The 17,569-nt window shown below is 38.0% G+C and overlaps 1 protein-coding gene across 3 annotated transcripts in view; it reads right to left on the minus strand.

Annotated features, from left to right (window-relative positions):
* Positions 1–929: 929 nt before the first annotated feature.
* Positions 930–17,569, minus strand: part of LOC145973251 (protein-lysine N-methyltransferase SMYD4) — a 62,116-nt gene continuing 45,476 nt past the window's right edge. For all 3 annotated transcript variants that reach the window (XM_083102499.1, XM_083102498.1, XM_083102497.1), the window contains 6 exons: positions 8,037–8,244; positions 7,305–7,426; positions 6,285–6,767; positions 5,782–5,983; positions 4,046–4,261; positions 930–2,749 (listed from right to left, as the gene is read on the minus strand). In XM_083102499.1, coding sequence (XP_082958625.1) covers positions 2,431–2,749; positions 4,046–4,261; positions 5,782–5,983; positions 6,285–6,767; positions 7,305–7,426; positions 8,037–8,244 — 1,550 coding nt within the window. In that variant the 3' untranslated portion in view covers positions 930–2,430. The remainder of the gene's footprint in view (positions 2,750–4,045; positions 4,262–5,781; positions 5,984–6,284; positions 6,768–7,304; positions 7,427–8,036; positions 8,245–17,569) is intronic.

The raw sequence follows: 17,569 nt of genomic DNA on the forward strand, positions 1-17,569 counted from the left end.
TTGTAAATTTGCTAAACCGAATATGAATCGAATATTTAATCTTTGTTATTTATTAATATATATTGTAAATATTTATTGTTCCGTTTAGAATAGGAATTTTTGAGGTAATGAATTTGGCGAGTCTCCTCTCGATGAACTCGTACATACATACATTTTGTGTACGCATAATTTCACGCGACGAAGTTGATCGGAGCTGAGAGAGAAGTTATAGGTATAATGCATTCCCGTCATGGAGAATTTCCAATAATACCGGCATTACGGCAGCACTTAATCACCTTTCGCGGGGTATATAAATTAATTTTCCATCCTAGCGTTAATCTCTCGTACAGCAACGATCAGCAATAACCATAGCTGGCACCATAATTGACACAACGGATTCGGCTCTGATATTACAGATTCATTATTATGAATCATAAATTACACAGGTCGCACATCGAACGATATTCGAATATAGTTTAACGTGATACGTTTAAATTTTTATTTCTCTGCAGCGAAATGCATTACCTGGAGAGATACGCTGCTTTTGATATCGAAATCTGCTTTTAAACTTGCATACAGAAACTTTTCACATTGAATTTACAAATTTTCTTTCAGGAAATCTTTATATCGATATTCAGGATACGCCAAAAAATGCTTAATTTTGAAAACCGATGCTGGGTAATTCAAATTTTCTGCTAAATAAAAAGATATGTTCATCTCTTATTAATCGTCGAAAAATTACAAAAATTAAACAAGCTATGTTTCTGTGCGTTGCTATTTTAAAATTCATTTTCATATGTAAATAAAAAATACATATTAATCTAATCAAGTTATCGGTGGATAAACTCTAAAAAAAAAAATAAAACGTTGATATAGAGTTAAAGTTTATAGTTTGCAGAGAGAGGGAATATAAATATCAATAGCATCGAACCATATTTGAAAACAACATACACTCGATATAATATTTTATATTTATATTTTATACGTGACAATATATATACAAAAAAAATTTCAAAATTGAAAATCGCTAGAGCGCATTTAGCGTATTTTCGGTGCACTCTCGGAAATAACGGCTTAACGTGCCGTTATAAGGCAGATAACACAATTGTCGCGCGCATTTCTCTTCTGTGTCAAACGTTGAAAGAGGGTTAACGGGTTGTGTCGGATTTGAAACCCTTTAATCCGAATATATATTATACAATACGTGAGCACGCAACCACTATATAAATCCGGCAGTTTGTATGCATTTTTGCCACATGCGATGGTAAATATACTAGTATATCACGCGAAAGCATCGTCTGTATATCTCAAACGGGAAAAAAACCATTATTTTATTTTTTTCATCTCAAAGAAAAAATCATTATTTATTTTTATAATCTTTCTTTTTTTAGTTTGTTATAATTTCAACAATCTCTTATTTAATTTATTGTATCTTTTTATACATTATACACAATTGTTTAAATGGCGTAACAAGATACCTAAACAGACATTAAGATTGGCAAAATTCCATGCTTTTCATAAACGAGGATGTAGGAGAAAATCGTGTTCGACTTATAAAGAAACTCTCGATCGTATGTTTTCACAGACACAGATACGATACATCGTGCACATATACATACATACACAGTGAAAGCAATCAAGAGAGATCTCGGATGAACCGATTGATTGCCTGCGCTCTGTGTGCAGGCGAAATTAAAAAAGTTGACTTTCAGGTCGACGCCTCAGTAAACGCCTCGGCCTCTAATTTCCCGATATCGATACCTAACTTGCGCACAATGGATTCGCGCTCGCAATATTATTTATCATCATTTATTTCTTGTGTATATCATGATGTTAGTCGACCAAAGATAGGACGATGTATGTACGTGCAAATTATAGGACGCTGCGGGCAACATCTTTTTGTTCTATTTTCCCGCAGAGAGTTTTATTGAGTTACTTAGGACCGATCCATTTTATAAAGGTAATAAGGATAACGTTCCTCTCGTGTTTCTCAAATCTGATCGACAATGGTTGTAATCTGAAAAAACCGATCAAGAATCAAATATTAATATAACTGTTTTGACTAGTTATATTAAAAAAAAAATAAAATATTGCTAAATTTGATTAATTTTGATATTTTCAGTAAAATATCATTATTTTAACTTTTTAAAGCCAATCGACAAAATTAAGATATTATATAAATTATTATAGAAGAAAGCACACGCAAATTACTTTTACTCTCTTTGAGTTTTGTAAATTTTCGTCTGAAAAATTATTTAGAATATTAACCAAGTATATGTTTTAAAATATCAATGTACATCGAGTAAATTGGCCCGACTACAAGGTATCTATGGACTTAAAGGATCACAAACACCCTCGTTTTTTATTCGAAGGACATGTTCGCTGCCGCGGTCATCTGGCACGGATTCATCGAGATTACGGCAGCCAGCTTCCTTTTTCTCTTCCAGGCGTTCAAAGCGCAGGTCTCCAAGTATTCCCGTAGTCAATCAGACAGGAGCTTAAAGCAATTTCGGCCAGGTGGGTGTCCCGATGCGGTGGACAGGCGACTCGGTGGAATCTCTTCAAGGCGTCGCACAGCGTCCCAATCGCCTCATCGACCCTTTCATCCTCCATGCTGGCCAATCCGCGAGTGTAGAGCGTCTCGCACTCTTGCAAGCACGCGAGCTGATCTTCCAAGCAGACTTTCTTTTGACAAGCCGAACATTTTATCGGCTTATCTGGCCGTTGCTGCGGTCGCGAATGTAGTCCGTTGCATCCTGCTGTAGGACACCTGCGAGAAAAAACGTCGAAACAATATTTTCTTGTCTCGAAGATTTTCATTACATCGATAAAAGTTGGATCGTTAGAGAACAGTTAATGTCAGATTTGAAGTATATTCTCGTTTCGTGAAAATTGATTTTGCAAAGTTATTTCTACATCGAAAATACGATAAGAATGGCTTTAAATGTTAATGTAAGTTTTTAATCCCTATTATAATCTCTCGTTGACTCTATCTTTTACATAGAATAGGAAATTCTTTTAATGATTCTTAGACTCTTTGGTTTGATTTTTTTGTGCGGAAAATCGTCAAAAAAGTTATTGCATAACTTTTGAATGTTTATAATATGTCTTTGTATAATTAAATCATTACAAGTTAAAATAAAGTCTACATGAAATTAAAGAATGTAATTTTGTTCAATTGGCAAATGTTTTGATATATAATCAAGGATAAAACGTTAAATCAGAAAGACGCGAAAAAACGTAATGTCTTAAAAATTATTCAATCATTTGCCCAAAAAACTGCTACAATATTAGAGTGAAAACATATGCTTAAAAAAAATTTTTGAGTTAACATGATGAAGAAATAATTACTTATAATTGAACTTTTGTTCGGTGAGACGTCCTCAAAGAGAGCTTCTTGTGGTTTATTTCTCCCAAAGAGAAATGTCGACACACCTATACAGACACGCGTTTGTTGTTGTTGACGTAAAAGACATTAAACGTAACGGGTAATGCTACTATCAGAAAATTACCGCGAAACTGATAAAAGCACCTGGTCGAGTCGTTGGAGTTGGTATAAGAATCTTACGCTGAACGAACACTAAAGTACCTTTGACGACAAGAGCATCCTTATGGCACCGACGTTTCGTCTCTTTGAGGCGCTCACCTCGTCAGGACTTGCGGTTTTTAACGATCTCGACAAACATCTGTTTACTTTCTCTCTCTCGATCGCTTATTCCTGTTGCTATTCCTATGTTTTTATTCGTTATCATAATTTAATGTTTCTTCATTTTTATTCAGGAGATACTTAATTTAACAGATCCTTGAATGGATAACGCAAAGAAATTAATGTTAGTTGTTAATTAAAAACCGCATTGCACACGAATCGTTAAGGATGTCGTTGGTAAATTATTCTGTTTTATTCTCGATCGATATTACTTTGCTAGTCTGTCGTTAAAGATACGCGCACAGTTAGAAACTTGGAATATAGATGGAAGAAAGCACCGATAAGATCTTTCATTTAATTAAATCAAATTATACCTCGTTAATGTGCGAGCTTGATGTCGGAGAATTTAAACGGACTTACCTCAACCTGACGGAATCGTTCGTCAGAGTCTCAAAGCGCGGCCAGTCTTCTTGGCAGGCCCTGCATGTGCATCGGAACCAATACCTTCCTGCTAGTGTCCTTTGACGCTCGGCAAGAGTCCTCTTCGTGAATATCGGTCCGTAGTTTTCGGCAATAACGTCGCCGGGCCGTAAACCGCGAATTGCCCTTATTACGATATGTCGGCCGACGAAGTATCTGCGATCCGACAAAAAGAGGATCCTGATAATTCTCTCTCGTTAATTAAAGCACGTTGATATGGCAATATGAATACTCTGTCGAGTCTTGTCTCAATATATGGTAAACTGCAAATTACAAATTAATTTAAATTATTTTCATATAATTTTTAACAATTTTTAAGTAACAATATTTTATTATGTTTCCTCTCTATCAAGCAAGTTATTTTAAGGCAGCTTATAATTATACATTTTGATTTTTAATATAATAATAATTTAATATAATAATAATTTTTTATAACATATAATTATACATTTTGATTTTTTTTTTGCTTTTCGTTACTTAGGCATTTTTTTCAGTTAAATATTTAGTGATTATAAATTTAGTATGAATTAATTTTTTAGTTAAATATTAGACACACAGTGTTCGGTATTAAAGTCGTTGTCCGAGAGAGGAAAGTTGCTATCTGGTACGCAATTTAATAAATCGAAAAAGAGAGGGGACGACGCAATTACTTCGTCATGAAATAATAATCGTAATCATCACAATAGCTCCGGCGACGTTAATAATGTGAACAATTCCGCCTGCACCGACTAACGCAGACGAGTTTGTGACATTACCGAATAATGAGCGCGCTGGTGTAATTTCGCGTATAATGGCCGCGACCCACGAAGTCATCACAAACGCGCTTTAGTGCTGCCCGAAATACACGCAAATCCACATACTTAATTAGCGTTAATAGATACCTCGGTAGAAATCTCGCGATTATATCTGTACATATAATATTCTCTAGGAGAGGATATTAACATCTTAACTCTAATTACACATGTTATTTAAATTAACTTAATCAAAAACAAATTGGAAATTCTGTTGATAACGAATAATCATTTACAACTACAAAGCTTTGACAAATTTCTAACATATTTTACTTAAATAACCACGCAGATTATTTTACTTAAAATCTTGTCCATTTTCTTGAAGCGCTCTCACAGAGAGATATAAACTCGGGGAGAGAATTAAAAGATTTATTTAGACGAAGAATGAAGGTTTTCTGCTAACAAAGTGCGCGAAGTTGTTGAAGGACTCCGGAAGAAGTTCGTTTAACAGACTATGGGCGGTCGCGGGTCGATTAATAATTCGCGCGATGACACCAGGCGATTGTGTACCGCTTGGTTATACTAATTAGCTCTCGTCTACCGTGGTAGTCTACTCTTTTACGCGACCACGTTATTAATATGTAAATGAAGACGAGTCACGCACGCTTGCCAGAGCACAAAGTTCGACGAAACTGCGTGCATTTCGTGTATTTGCGTGTGTGTATATGAGAAAAGTTGTAATAAAATATTTTATATACGTATAAAGAGAACGTTTCCACAGAGATATTTAATTTCGCAAGGATAATGATCAATTATTCGTAACAATTTCAAAATTAGATTCCCAATTTTTATATTTGAAAGATTAATTCTCCTGAGAATTCGTAAGAGGTATCTTTGTATGCGTGAGAGAATTATTTTAGCTCGCTTTTTCTTCCTTTTACTTACCTCGTCACCGCGGGATAGCAATCATGATTGAAACGAGCGACCGTGGGATAAATCGCCACCCCGAGGTAGACGGGGCGGCTGCCGCGAAATCGATGCCCCGCGCTTAACCGCGTCTCGAAGAACTCGTGGGCGTTGAATTGGAGCAGCTGCAGGTTCCTCAGCAGCAGGGCGGCCACGATGATCTCCTCGGCGCCCGGGACCTCTGCGAACTCGCCAAAGTTTCCGATATTAGTGTAGCTCCCCGTTCTGTGCATTCTTCCCACTCTCTTCTCCTGCTTTTTCCACCCTTCTCGGCTTCTCGGCAAAAACTTTCCGCGACTCTTTCCGCTGAGCGTTGTTAAAATTACGGCTTCATGGCTCGCGAGCGAAGAATTTGCTGAATCGAAAGTTGGTCCTCCGCGCGAGCAAGCACATTTTTTCCTATTATTTCCAAGTTAAATACAGCCGAAAGGGGAGGAGAAAAGGAGAAGTCCGTTGCAAGATTAAATGCCGATGATGAGTACCGTCGTCCGACGTGGGATGTGCGAAGAAGCCGACTCTCTGTAGGCATCTGAGCAGGAAGGCCGCCATCAGCGATCTCTCCAAGAAGTCCTTCTTCGTTCGCTTATTCGCGTGCGTCACCAGATTGTACGCCGTCATGTCGACATTGTCGTTGTCGCTCTCATGGGACTCCTTTGTGTCCTCGCCCTCTTCCTTCTTCTCCTCGATTTTGCCCTCACTTCGTCTAGATTCCTGCAGCTTCCTCCGTCTGAGTCTTCTTTTGGCCGACCGACTGTTTGCTGGCGATTTTGCATCATGCGTATCTGGTATCATCGTCGCCGTCATCGTCGTCGTCGTCATCATTGTCATCGTCATCGTCGTTGTAGACGTCGCGACCTTTTCGCTGCCACTGTTCTTCAACTCTTCGTAGATCTTCAAACACTTCCGCAGGCCCTCCTGCGTCACCATTCGAAAAGCGACCATGCTGAGTACACTCATGCCAGAGCCTGAAGGAGGGAATTCAAGAGTGACTCATAATTACCCTGTAAGAGTCTCGGTTATGACACTCAAGATATGCCAAATGCGCGTATAAAATGGAGCTTTTATTTGCCAAAATGAATGCCTTTCTTTCGAGAAATTAATAAAACTCATTATTTCATATATTAATTATTATATTGTCGATTTGATTTCAATTATTGTATCGAGCAAATTTGATACACGATATCTTTTAATAAAATATCAATAATTTTTAGCTATGTAACATTAAAGATGAAGAAATTTCGACCAATTTTTGATAAACTTTCTTATAAAACATTTATATTATTATTCTTATAGAACATTTTTATTATAAAAATATTGTGATTACTAATCTTAAGAGATATCAAATATTGTAAAAAATTATGGCGTTTAATTAAACTTGAATAAGGAGAAAATTATTTCCAGTTTCAAAGAGAAACATCGTAATGTTCATCAGAAAAAAATATTATGAAATATCTACAATAGTTTATAACGATACTGTATAATGCGTTTGTTTATACTCTTACCTATCAATAATGCAAGTATTTTACACTCGTACTTGTGATACGTCGCCATCGCGATGTCCCTGCATTTTCTCCCGCAGAAAGCGACACAGCTGCAGTTCGGGCATCCGATCGGTGCTTTCAGTCTAAAAATTTCCCGGATATTCGTAGATCGATCGAAGGAAAAATGGGGTTAGCCGTGGGAGTGAATTATGTAAATTGACGAATAAAAACTGAGCGCAAAAACTTTTTCCGCGCGCGAAAGCGACGAGATTCAATCGAGATAAGTTTAAACCTATCGTTTAACAATTTTACGACAATCTACAAACGCAGATCTAACAAACAAATCACTTTATGAATAAATAGTAAATTTAAAGTGTATAAAAATATTTAAAAGAATATTTAAAATAATGTTTTCTGGAAATTAAGAGACTTTTTTCACGTCTTTTATAGTAAGTATTTTTAAATATTTACGTTGTCTCGCAATTTTTCGTATAGCTTGGTTAGCATGCGTAATAACGGAATTTCCGTCCGCATACGTTGTTCGTTGCTCGGGTTAATGAAATCCATTTTCTCTTTCTCGCCGACGAGTTTATCCGTAAAAAGCCGTGGATAACGTGACGGTAGGGCTTACCACGGGCCGGGGGCCGTAGACAAAGCGGAAGCTACACGCGGAGAAGGATTACGGGGGGCGCCGCCGTCCAAGGACCATACCCATTAAATTCGGGAGACCGGAGGCGGCAATTTTCTCCTCACCTCGCGTAACAATGCTGACAATGGGTGCCGTAGAACTCGGGTAGGAGACAGCCCGCCAGCGGTGGCTCGACTATCAGAGTATCGCCCGGATGTATCTCCGTGGCTGCGACGGCGTGTTTACCCGCTACCAGGGTCTCACGGATCTCCAGGGCGCTGGACGACCAGCGGGCCTCGGAATTAACGGCGCCATTTAACGGCGTGCCACCGTCTGCGAAAAGGGAGCGTGCATACAGCGTGTTTTCTTAGGTCGAGTTTCCCACGCCTCAACGGGTTTAATACAATGTCAGGTATCTCTTTCGGACCATCATACGGGACGGAGATTTCTCGACCGTTGTTTGAACTCTATTACAGCATACGAGTTCATGGGGCGTGTGATATTTTAGAGATAGATTTTAACAAATATGAAGCCGTTTGCGAAATGAGGCGGCTGTCGGAGAAAGAGAATTTTGCGCTGAAGCAATAACAAGTATGTGTTTGTACGTAAGTTTGTAATATATTCATAATTAATAATTAATATATTATAATAATTTATATATAATATTTTAATATATATATATATTTATTAATATATTATAATAATTTATATATATATATAATAATTAATATATTAATAATTAATATAATATTTAACTTGGGATACCCAGCAAATATTATTGAAAATGTGCGAAAGAGAGGAAAGAGCTCGATTCTTCCTCTTTGTTCTTTTTTTGCCGCGGTTGTCGATACGAGGAGAATAACTGTCCTCGAGTTTGCGCGCTGTTTCTCTCTTCGAAACTTATCTAGTAATTCCAGCGCGTCTCGTACACGCTACATTGTTCCCTTTATAGGCCACGAACAAACGTATACACGCGTTATTTTGAGGGTACTTGAGAGATAGGCGCGAACGGGAACGCGAACGCGGCAAAGCCGTCCTTTGTCCCGCGTCTCTACGTCGATTTCCTGGCAGATTGCAGCGGCGCGAAAAGTTCCGCCGCGCTTCGTCATTCATGAATGAATGGCGGGAGAGGGGGAAGGTCGCGTACTACGGCCTACTACGCGACGTAGTACGATGCGCCGCTGCCTGACGCGGCAGTTTATCGCGGCGAGACACGTGTGCGATAAGGAGGAAGAATGACAGGGAGAAAGAGAGAGAGATAGAGAGAGGGTGGAGGGAAGAGAATCGCGCGACTGCGCGGCGGCCTTGCCACGGCCTTAGTCCCGTGATCGAAATCGCGACTTCTGCCATAATCGTATCGAAAACTTAAAACTCTTAACGTTCCAAATGAACGTGAAATCGTCTTGTTTGACTTTATTTATTTATCGAAATATCACTGATTTGAAAAAAGACTAGAATTTCAAACTTTATATTTTTCATTATGATAATTTTTTTCTTTAATATCTTTGATTGGACCTTTAATTTCGCTTCAATAAGAAAATTTTTAATATTATACGTGGAGATATATATATAACGTTTGATTTACATTAATATTATATTTACTAAATATATTTTTTAATAAGATTATTAAATTAAGAATAATAATTGAACCATCACTGACAAGTATACATCCTGCTAAGATCGAGGAAATTTCAGTCGTAAATCAATCATGATAAATCGAAATTCCATCATTATTCAATGTATTTTTATATCTTAATAAAGCAATGGCGCCTTCATTTTATTATATGTAATATATAATTCTCTATTTTTAATTTTGTATAATTCCCTACTTTTCTATTATTCTGATTTTATACAGCGCAGAATTTCGCTGTAATTTAAGAATTCCGCAAGAGATTCCAGGGTTAACGAGAATGTATAAACAAGCTACAATTCCACGCGATTCCCAAACGCCATTTCCGGTTATCTCGGTCGCGTTGCTCGCTCGCTCACATGTGTGGCATGTTGCCCACTATGGAGTGTTCTAATGAATGGAAGAAATTGCTGTGGTCCGAAGGGGATGCGCGCACACGACGAACCGACTAATCACGGTCCATTTGGAACGACGATATCGTGCAAAGTTCCAGTTTCGTTGTTTCGTATTTTAATTTCCATTTTTTATCGAAAAAATATAAATAAAATAAAATATAAATAAAATCGTAAACTTTCCAATCAAAATATTCATTCAAAGAAAGCAAATAAAAATCGATTATTTTTAAATGTGTTGATTCATAACATTGTTATTTTACATCGATATATTAATAATAGATCTGCGTAATATAATTTATGTCAATCTTTATTTGACGTTGATTTGAAGAAAATATATAAGCAACGTCTCTTGTATTTCACTCATCGTAAAAATGACGATTCATTTCACTGTATTCACGAGCATATACTTAAAAAACTTCTCATTTTTATTTATCATTTGCTACGTTCGTGAATATTCCGGCTTGTCATTGTCGCGGAATAATCACCGGCAAGTACAAGTCACATTCGCGCAAATTTCATTCGCGCGCGGCTTCGAATTTTCCACGTTTGTATAGTTAACGAAACGTCGCGCCTGTCGTCGGTCAAAAAAAGTGCAGAGGAAATAATGCCCGCGGACATGCACGGAGAGAGTGCGTTAAAATTGCAGGATCCATTTACTAATTTACGATCCGGCGAGTCGATTACTACAAAGAATGCGCGGTACGCGATGAATGGTGAAAATATTCAGAATTTCCACGCGATAACATAAATTTATATTGACTTGTATATGTGCATACTTCTAATAAATCTCTGGCTCCAGATTTCAGAGAGCCTCAATAATTACTCTCACTCTTTTATTATTCTCAAGTCAAAATTGCCTAACTAATCATTCGAAATCATTATTTATTTATTCAAGACCCTCCATAAGCTGTTCAATTAATGTCTTAAAATTTGCCCTGTATTCGAAATAATTTAATAAATAATAAATTTATTTAATAAATAATTCCATCTTTAAAAATATTGTTCCCTTTTTAAATTTTACATTTTATTACATGCTTCTATTGAAAATTTCAAGTTAAAAATCAATCATTTTCGATCAATCATTTGCTTTTTCCCGTAGACAATTATTGGAAAAGTTAACGTTCATTAAGCCAAAGTTACTTCAAATGATGAAAATATTATGGATTGAGAATTAATTGGAAGTAGCAGCGCTGTGATAAACTGTATGGTGATTGAGTCATAATTAATGAATACTTTGTTTTATTAATGTGAGTGATGCTCATTTTCACGATGAGTGACTTGAAAAAGAAGAAACACACTTATTGATGGAAAGTAAATTATTAACGAGTCACTTATGTACGTCCGGAAAAAAAGATACTGCTGTCGAAAATTATTTACGACTCAATTCAATAATTATAAGCTCCATTATTCTCGCAATCGGTCTTGAGAAGTCGAATCTATTCGAGGAAGCGGAGCTGATACTTTGAACGCTCTTCTAATTTGATTGGGCCGTCTCGTGAGTGGTTGCAGTCTGTGGGCGGGTGTTGAAGTAAATGAAGTTTAGCTTTACGAACGGCCGCACCTGCAGCGGCAATCCTTGAATCGCGCGTTTCCGGCTTAAACCGTGAGCCCTCGAGGGGCGCTTTGCGGTGCTAGAATTCCACGTTCGAAAACAAAGAAGCGCTTGTCTCTATTTGAAACGGGCGAAACGGTCCGGGTTGCTTCAGTTGGGGGATGCTCTTAACGATCAATTAGCTGAGCGTAGCCTCGGTTCGCATTCAATCTTTAGACAAGCCCGAAATAATGCCTTACGTTATCAAAACGATTTATGCGTCTCGCGATATAATTTATCTTTTTTAATTATTCGAAATACAAATTATTGTATCTAAATTTTACTAGGAACTAGACGCGTTAAGAAAAAATTCGCTTAAATCCAAATCAATTTGAGAATCTTGATTCGCAAGATTTAATCGGATATATTAAATTTTAATTAGCGAAAGATTCTTTCTGATTGTGAAGCCATTTTTCAAAACTTCATTGAAAGATTCATGTCAATTTCATCAAACAATCCATTAAAATTAAGAACACAAATATATACATATATGTACATCATACGCATGTGAATAAGAAACAAGGGAATTTATTAATTAATACACAATAAAAAATTGTGCGTCCATATGTTAAAATTTTCTTGTGTTACCACGTTTTGATTAGTACTTCAATGTAAAATTAACATACAACCTATATGTTATTATTTTTATAACGTTTTCATGTGTTACATTTATGTCACCTTTATAACTTAACACTTTGTATATGTCTCTTAGAAATGGAATATTATTTTGAGTATTTTTAATATAATCATTTTAAACAATCAACATGTCTCAAAGTCAGTTTAATATTTTAAGAAAAGTTAAAGTGAATCTTCAAATAATCTTGAACTTTGACATACAAAAATAATCAAATTTACTAAAATCAAATGTTTCTATTGCAAATAATTTAAGTTAAAATAATTACTATTATATGTTAATGTCCTCAACATTTCTTACGAGTTATTGAAACTATTTTTTCATGTAATTTTTAATGTTACTTTTACATTACACTTAAAGTCACAATAACAAAAATGTAAAGTATTGTGTCAATTATTTAACATTTTTAGTTTGTCAATAAGTAACATACGACGAATGAGTTATTTTAACTTAAAATTTAGAATGGACTTTCTGGGACATGTGAAAAATGTTATAATTTACATTTTATTTTTTACTACGTATAAGATTAATTACCAAAGTTTATGTATGCAAAGTTATTGTTTCGGGAGGCGAAACTTTTCTTTCTTCGAAAAGACTTTCAATTTATTCTCATCGCTTAGCATTAACGACACGGTGAATTGAAAGAGATTTTCTAAAAAGTTTAGGAACACAAATGAATTCAATCTTTGATGAGTATTAAAAGAACGGTATGAGAGTAATGTATCAGTCACAGAAGACGGTCGGAAGAGGCTTCGCCACGATGCGTCTTTTAATTTAATTCTTAGTTCAGGGAGCAAACAAACTTTCGCCACTGTCGGAGAAATTCCAGGCATCTCATCGCTGCGAATCAAGCTACTATTCAAGAAAGAGAGAGAGCAAGAGAGAAAGAGACAGAGCATTGAAAAGCACCGCGGTTGACAATTCACCACTATTGCTATAAAATAAAGCTGAACACAAAATAGTTGCTTTTTTGCCCATTAGAGCTTTTAAAGCACATGGCGATGATGCATATAAAGGGCATTTATACGAATAAAATATGCAACGGAAAGCGCGTGCAATCAATCCTGGCTAGCGAGCCCATCATCCCCGCTCTACAGCGATGATTGGCGTTACTCGCCATTAATCACACTTATCGGCCCCGGAGATCAAAATTTCATATTTTTTTAATTCCGATCGATTGATCGCTAATTGCCAGCCTTGCGATACGACCGTTCGTGTAAATAAATCTGACCGGGCCGCTTTTCCGATGCTAAATACGTACCATCGCTAAATATTCGCGCGCAGTTATTTTATTACTCTCTGATAAAGCGGCCGAATAAAAATCTAATTAAACTCACTGTGCACCCGAAGTGCTTTTATATCCGGAGGTCGATAATCGTATCTCTCGCATCATGAAACGTTCGTGAAATAACAGCGAACATGTTTCGTGCCTTTAGATACGTGATGCAGTAAATCGTAAATCAGTATCTAGCGATTTGAAACCAAATCGAGATCAGTGTTATTTGACGTAGATATATAGATTTCATGTATCTCTCCCCTTTATATACAACAGTTCGTTTAAAATAACCTTTCCTTCTTTTATATAAATAAAAAAAAATACTTTATCAATATAAATTTAAAAAATTAAAACTACAAGTGTGTAAATTTTGGAGCAATATACTTGAAGAAAATATATTATAAAAAATAAGATTGATTTTTTTCCAAATTATTTGAGATCAAAAGAACTCTTGATTTTGTACGTAAATCTGGTAACATCATATCTGTAATGACAGTGAAGCATTCCTCGAATAAGCGAAAGAGGAGAACAGATGGAGAGACGTCATCCTTGGATCGACGTCCGGTTCAGCGATCGCGTACATCCAAAAAATATCGGCGAGATATAATATCATTTTCGCATATATATCTGTCGGTCGCGCACGCCCACAAATGCATGGAATTGTTGAACGGCCTGTCGTCCCTTCTCTCTCTTTCCTCTCCCTCTTCTCACTCCCGATGGCACGCCTCGTTTACGCGGGAAATTCGATATTTTCCGACATGGTATTTGGCGCTCAAATGATGCGCGTGCCAAGTTATCGACGTCGATTTGTCTCTTTGTACCTAACTGGCCGTCAACTACACCGGGTTGGAGCCTCCGCCGTAATTGGAAAGTGTCTTTTTGTTCTTCTACTCGATTTATCCCCCTCGCCTTGCAAAGTTCGTAATCTATCTACCTATCCTCTCTCTCTCTCTTTCTCCCCCTCTCTCGTTACGCCGATGCTGCACCTGATTTAAACACTATCGACGCATTCCTACGTAGAACGAATCCGGGGAAACCGAAAAGAGTTCCGTTCCGATTTATCGCTCACCCCCATGTGATTGCATTCGCGTTAAAAGCGCCGTTCAAACGAATCAGAGTCGAAGGGAACTATTTCCATCGATATAAAATTCGATGTACTAACGCGAGATAAATCCTTCCCTACGAAAGCTGTCTGAAGAGCGTCTAAAAATTTCATTGCAATTGTTACGATCGTTCCCAACAAATTTCTTTATTTCCCATCGTGATTATTTCATCAATTATATCGAATTTATAGAGATTCATTTAACAAAGAAATGCAATTAAATTTATAACGAAATTATTTTTTTATATATTTTACCTTATTATGTGTTATCCGTATCTGATAAACAAGGCAAAATTACGCAATCTTAAGCAGGAAGGTGAAGAGGCTCGAAGTAGAATTCTCCGCGTCTAGACGAATCTCATTAAGAGAAGACGAAGGACAAAAACTGCAGCGATCTTCGATACGCGTTAAAAGATGCGTATTGTACATAATACATGTCAAACATACACGGTCAAAGTGGTATTGACAATAGCCGACACGTCTTCTTTTGTCAAGAGATGTCAAGTTGGCGGCGAGGAGGCGCGCGAGGTCCGCTCGTCATTGGCGTCGTTTGAGCGGCACGCATTATATGTTTGCATATATATATGCGACGGCCCGTCTTCCAAAGGAATATTGAATTAAGCGTTTCCCGGGAAAATCGACTGTGTGAGTTACCATGGAAACCATAGCTGGCCCCGTGTTTCGCTTCTCAACCCAGCGCGCGGCCGCATTCTCGTGCGGATTCGACATCGCTCGAAATCGGAATCGGATCGCCGATCGACGTTCCGTCAAACATCCCCATATACAGGGATTCGCACATTTTTTTCAGGCCGATGAAATAGCGCATCTCCGCGCTCTTTTTTCCGATGGTATCTGCGATCTAGATCGAGTTCAGGCTGCATCCAGATTGAATTCGATCTGAACCAGTTTAGCTTCAGTCTGAACCAATCTGAGGATCCACAGAAAATACAAGTATATGTTATAATCACCTTTTGTTTTTCTAAAAATAACGCAATGTGAAGCAATGATGTGGAAACGTGACGCAAGAGTCTCTTGCATCACATTACATTTTTTAATTATATTTAAAATTTTATTATTCGTTTTGCATACGAGATTTTTTTCGGCGCGTCTAATGCACGCCAGACGCTAATACCTCGAACAAAACAACAAGAGACGTGGGATCGATAGCCGCCAGAGTGACTTGCCAGATTAAGCTCGTTACTCGGTATCGCGAATTATTCTTGCCGGGCGTTTGCAAACTATCAAGGATCAATACTGCTCGCGCGCATAGTTCAGTCCTAATGCAACTTGCCAGAAGTTTCGGGGGAGAATCAAACGTAAAGCCCGTACACCGATACCACGAAGAACGAGGTAGAGAAGGAGGAGGAGAGGGCGTTAATCCGACCATAGAAACTCGAATCCGCCACTCGATATGGAATAAAGCGCGCGCTTTTGTCTCCCGCTTCTCTCGGCACCGCTCGTATAAACGTCGCACCGTTTTGAGACTCGACGTCAACAATCGGTTACCCTTCCACCGTACGTCATCTGGATGAGTGGCTGGATATTCGACTGTCAAACTGAGTTACCGAACTATGGTCGACAATTTTTAATCGGGAATACAGGGCGGATGAAAGAAGAAAATCCGCGGAGAATTGCAATTTTTCATCGACCTTTTTTACATCCGACCGCGGTATCGAGTTTTCACATTGTTAACCGCACGCGTTATCTGCATCGTCAAACATATCTAACAAATAGACCCTAGAAATACATCCGATACATCTTCGGAGAATATCCAAGATATTTTTGTTCTCTATAAAATCGACGACAATAATAAAAAAGAAATTATGACTGCATTTTCAAGTATCTTTGTCGATATTTTTCATTAAGATACAGTTTCGATCTTTAATTCTTTTTACACGCAATTTTAAAATGTGCAGACAATCATCTACAAAATTTGCAGCTACGATAATAATACTTATCGTTCGAGACGTGCTTCATTTTTCACGCGTATCGCGATATCGACTTTCATTACGAGGCAATCTCGTGAATCAAGCAATCGTGGTGTGGAGAAGCTAGCTGGATCACTTCCGGCGATCGTCTCTTGCCCACCGGAAGTCGGAAAACCATGCGAAAGGAAGAAGTTTCTCACTCCGAAGAGAAGGATGGGCAGAGGAGGGGAGGTTTACCAAGATCGAGGGTAACTGTGTCCGAAAGAAGAGAGGAGAAAGGCTAGAGGGATGCGAGAGGGAGTCGATTTTCCGGAATTCGCGAGTCCAGGCACGCGTAGGTTCGCGCGATGCGGTGCATCGGTAATAAAGTTTCGTGGGTTAACGCGGCGCAGGTACGCTCGATCTACTAAGGCCGATAACTCGATTCCCCATCGATCTCAAAGTAGGAGAGAGGAAAGGCTGGAGAGACACGGTGTCGTTTTCCGCAGAGGGAGCCCAAGCTTCGCCTCGACACGCTTCCGCGGGATTCAATTTGCTATTCTCCCCCGTTCCCGACACCGTCGTTCCCCCTAGTTCCCATCGACGACGGCGACGACGACGATGCAGCTTCTTCAGGAACAAATGAACGAACGAACGAACGATGCGAACGCGGTTAAACGCATCCGCGGTAAGCGCGGCGAGTGTGAATCGATAAGATATCGTGGAGTAGATCTGTCGTAACCGTAAAACGGAGAGCTTTAACCGAGTTGCCCTCCGCTCCAAGGCTTACGCGAATGGAATTACGAGTTGTGCGATCCATGTCGCAACAGGACGAACGCAGCTCTCTTGCTTGTACGCAAAAACATGGAATGAGCTATGAGCTGGAGATTCTATGTGGAAATGAATTATTCGAATCCCCCGCACTTTGACATCGCGTTACACAATTTTTATCGAGCGCTCGAAAAGTACACGGTAAAAAAATTGTGCGTCCATATGTTAAAATTTTCTTGTGTTACCACGTTTTGATTAGTACTTCAATGTAAAATTAACATACAACCTATAAGTTATTATTTTTATAACGTTTTCAGGTGTTACATTTATGTCACCTTCATAACTTAACACT

The sequence above is a fragment of the Camponotus vicinus genome, unplaced genomic scaffold (genome assembly GCF_025532165.1).
Source record: "Camponotus vicinus isolate PSW18456_S1 unplaced genomic scaffold, iyCamVici1.0 SCAF_6, whole genome shotgun sequence".
Lineage (NCBI taxonomy): Eukaryota > Metazoa > Arthropoda > Insecta > Hymenoptera > Formicidae > Camponotus > Camponotus vicinus.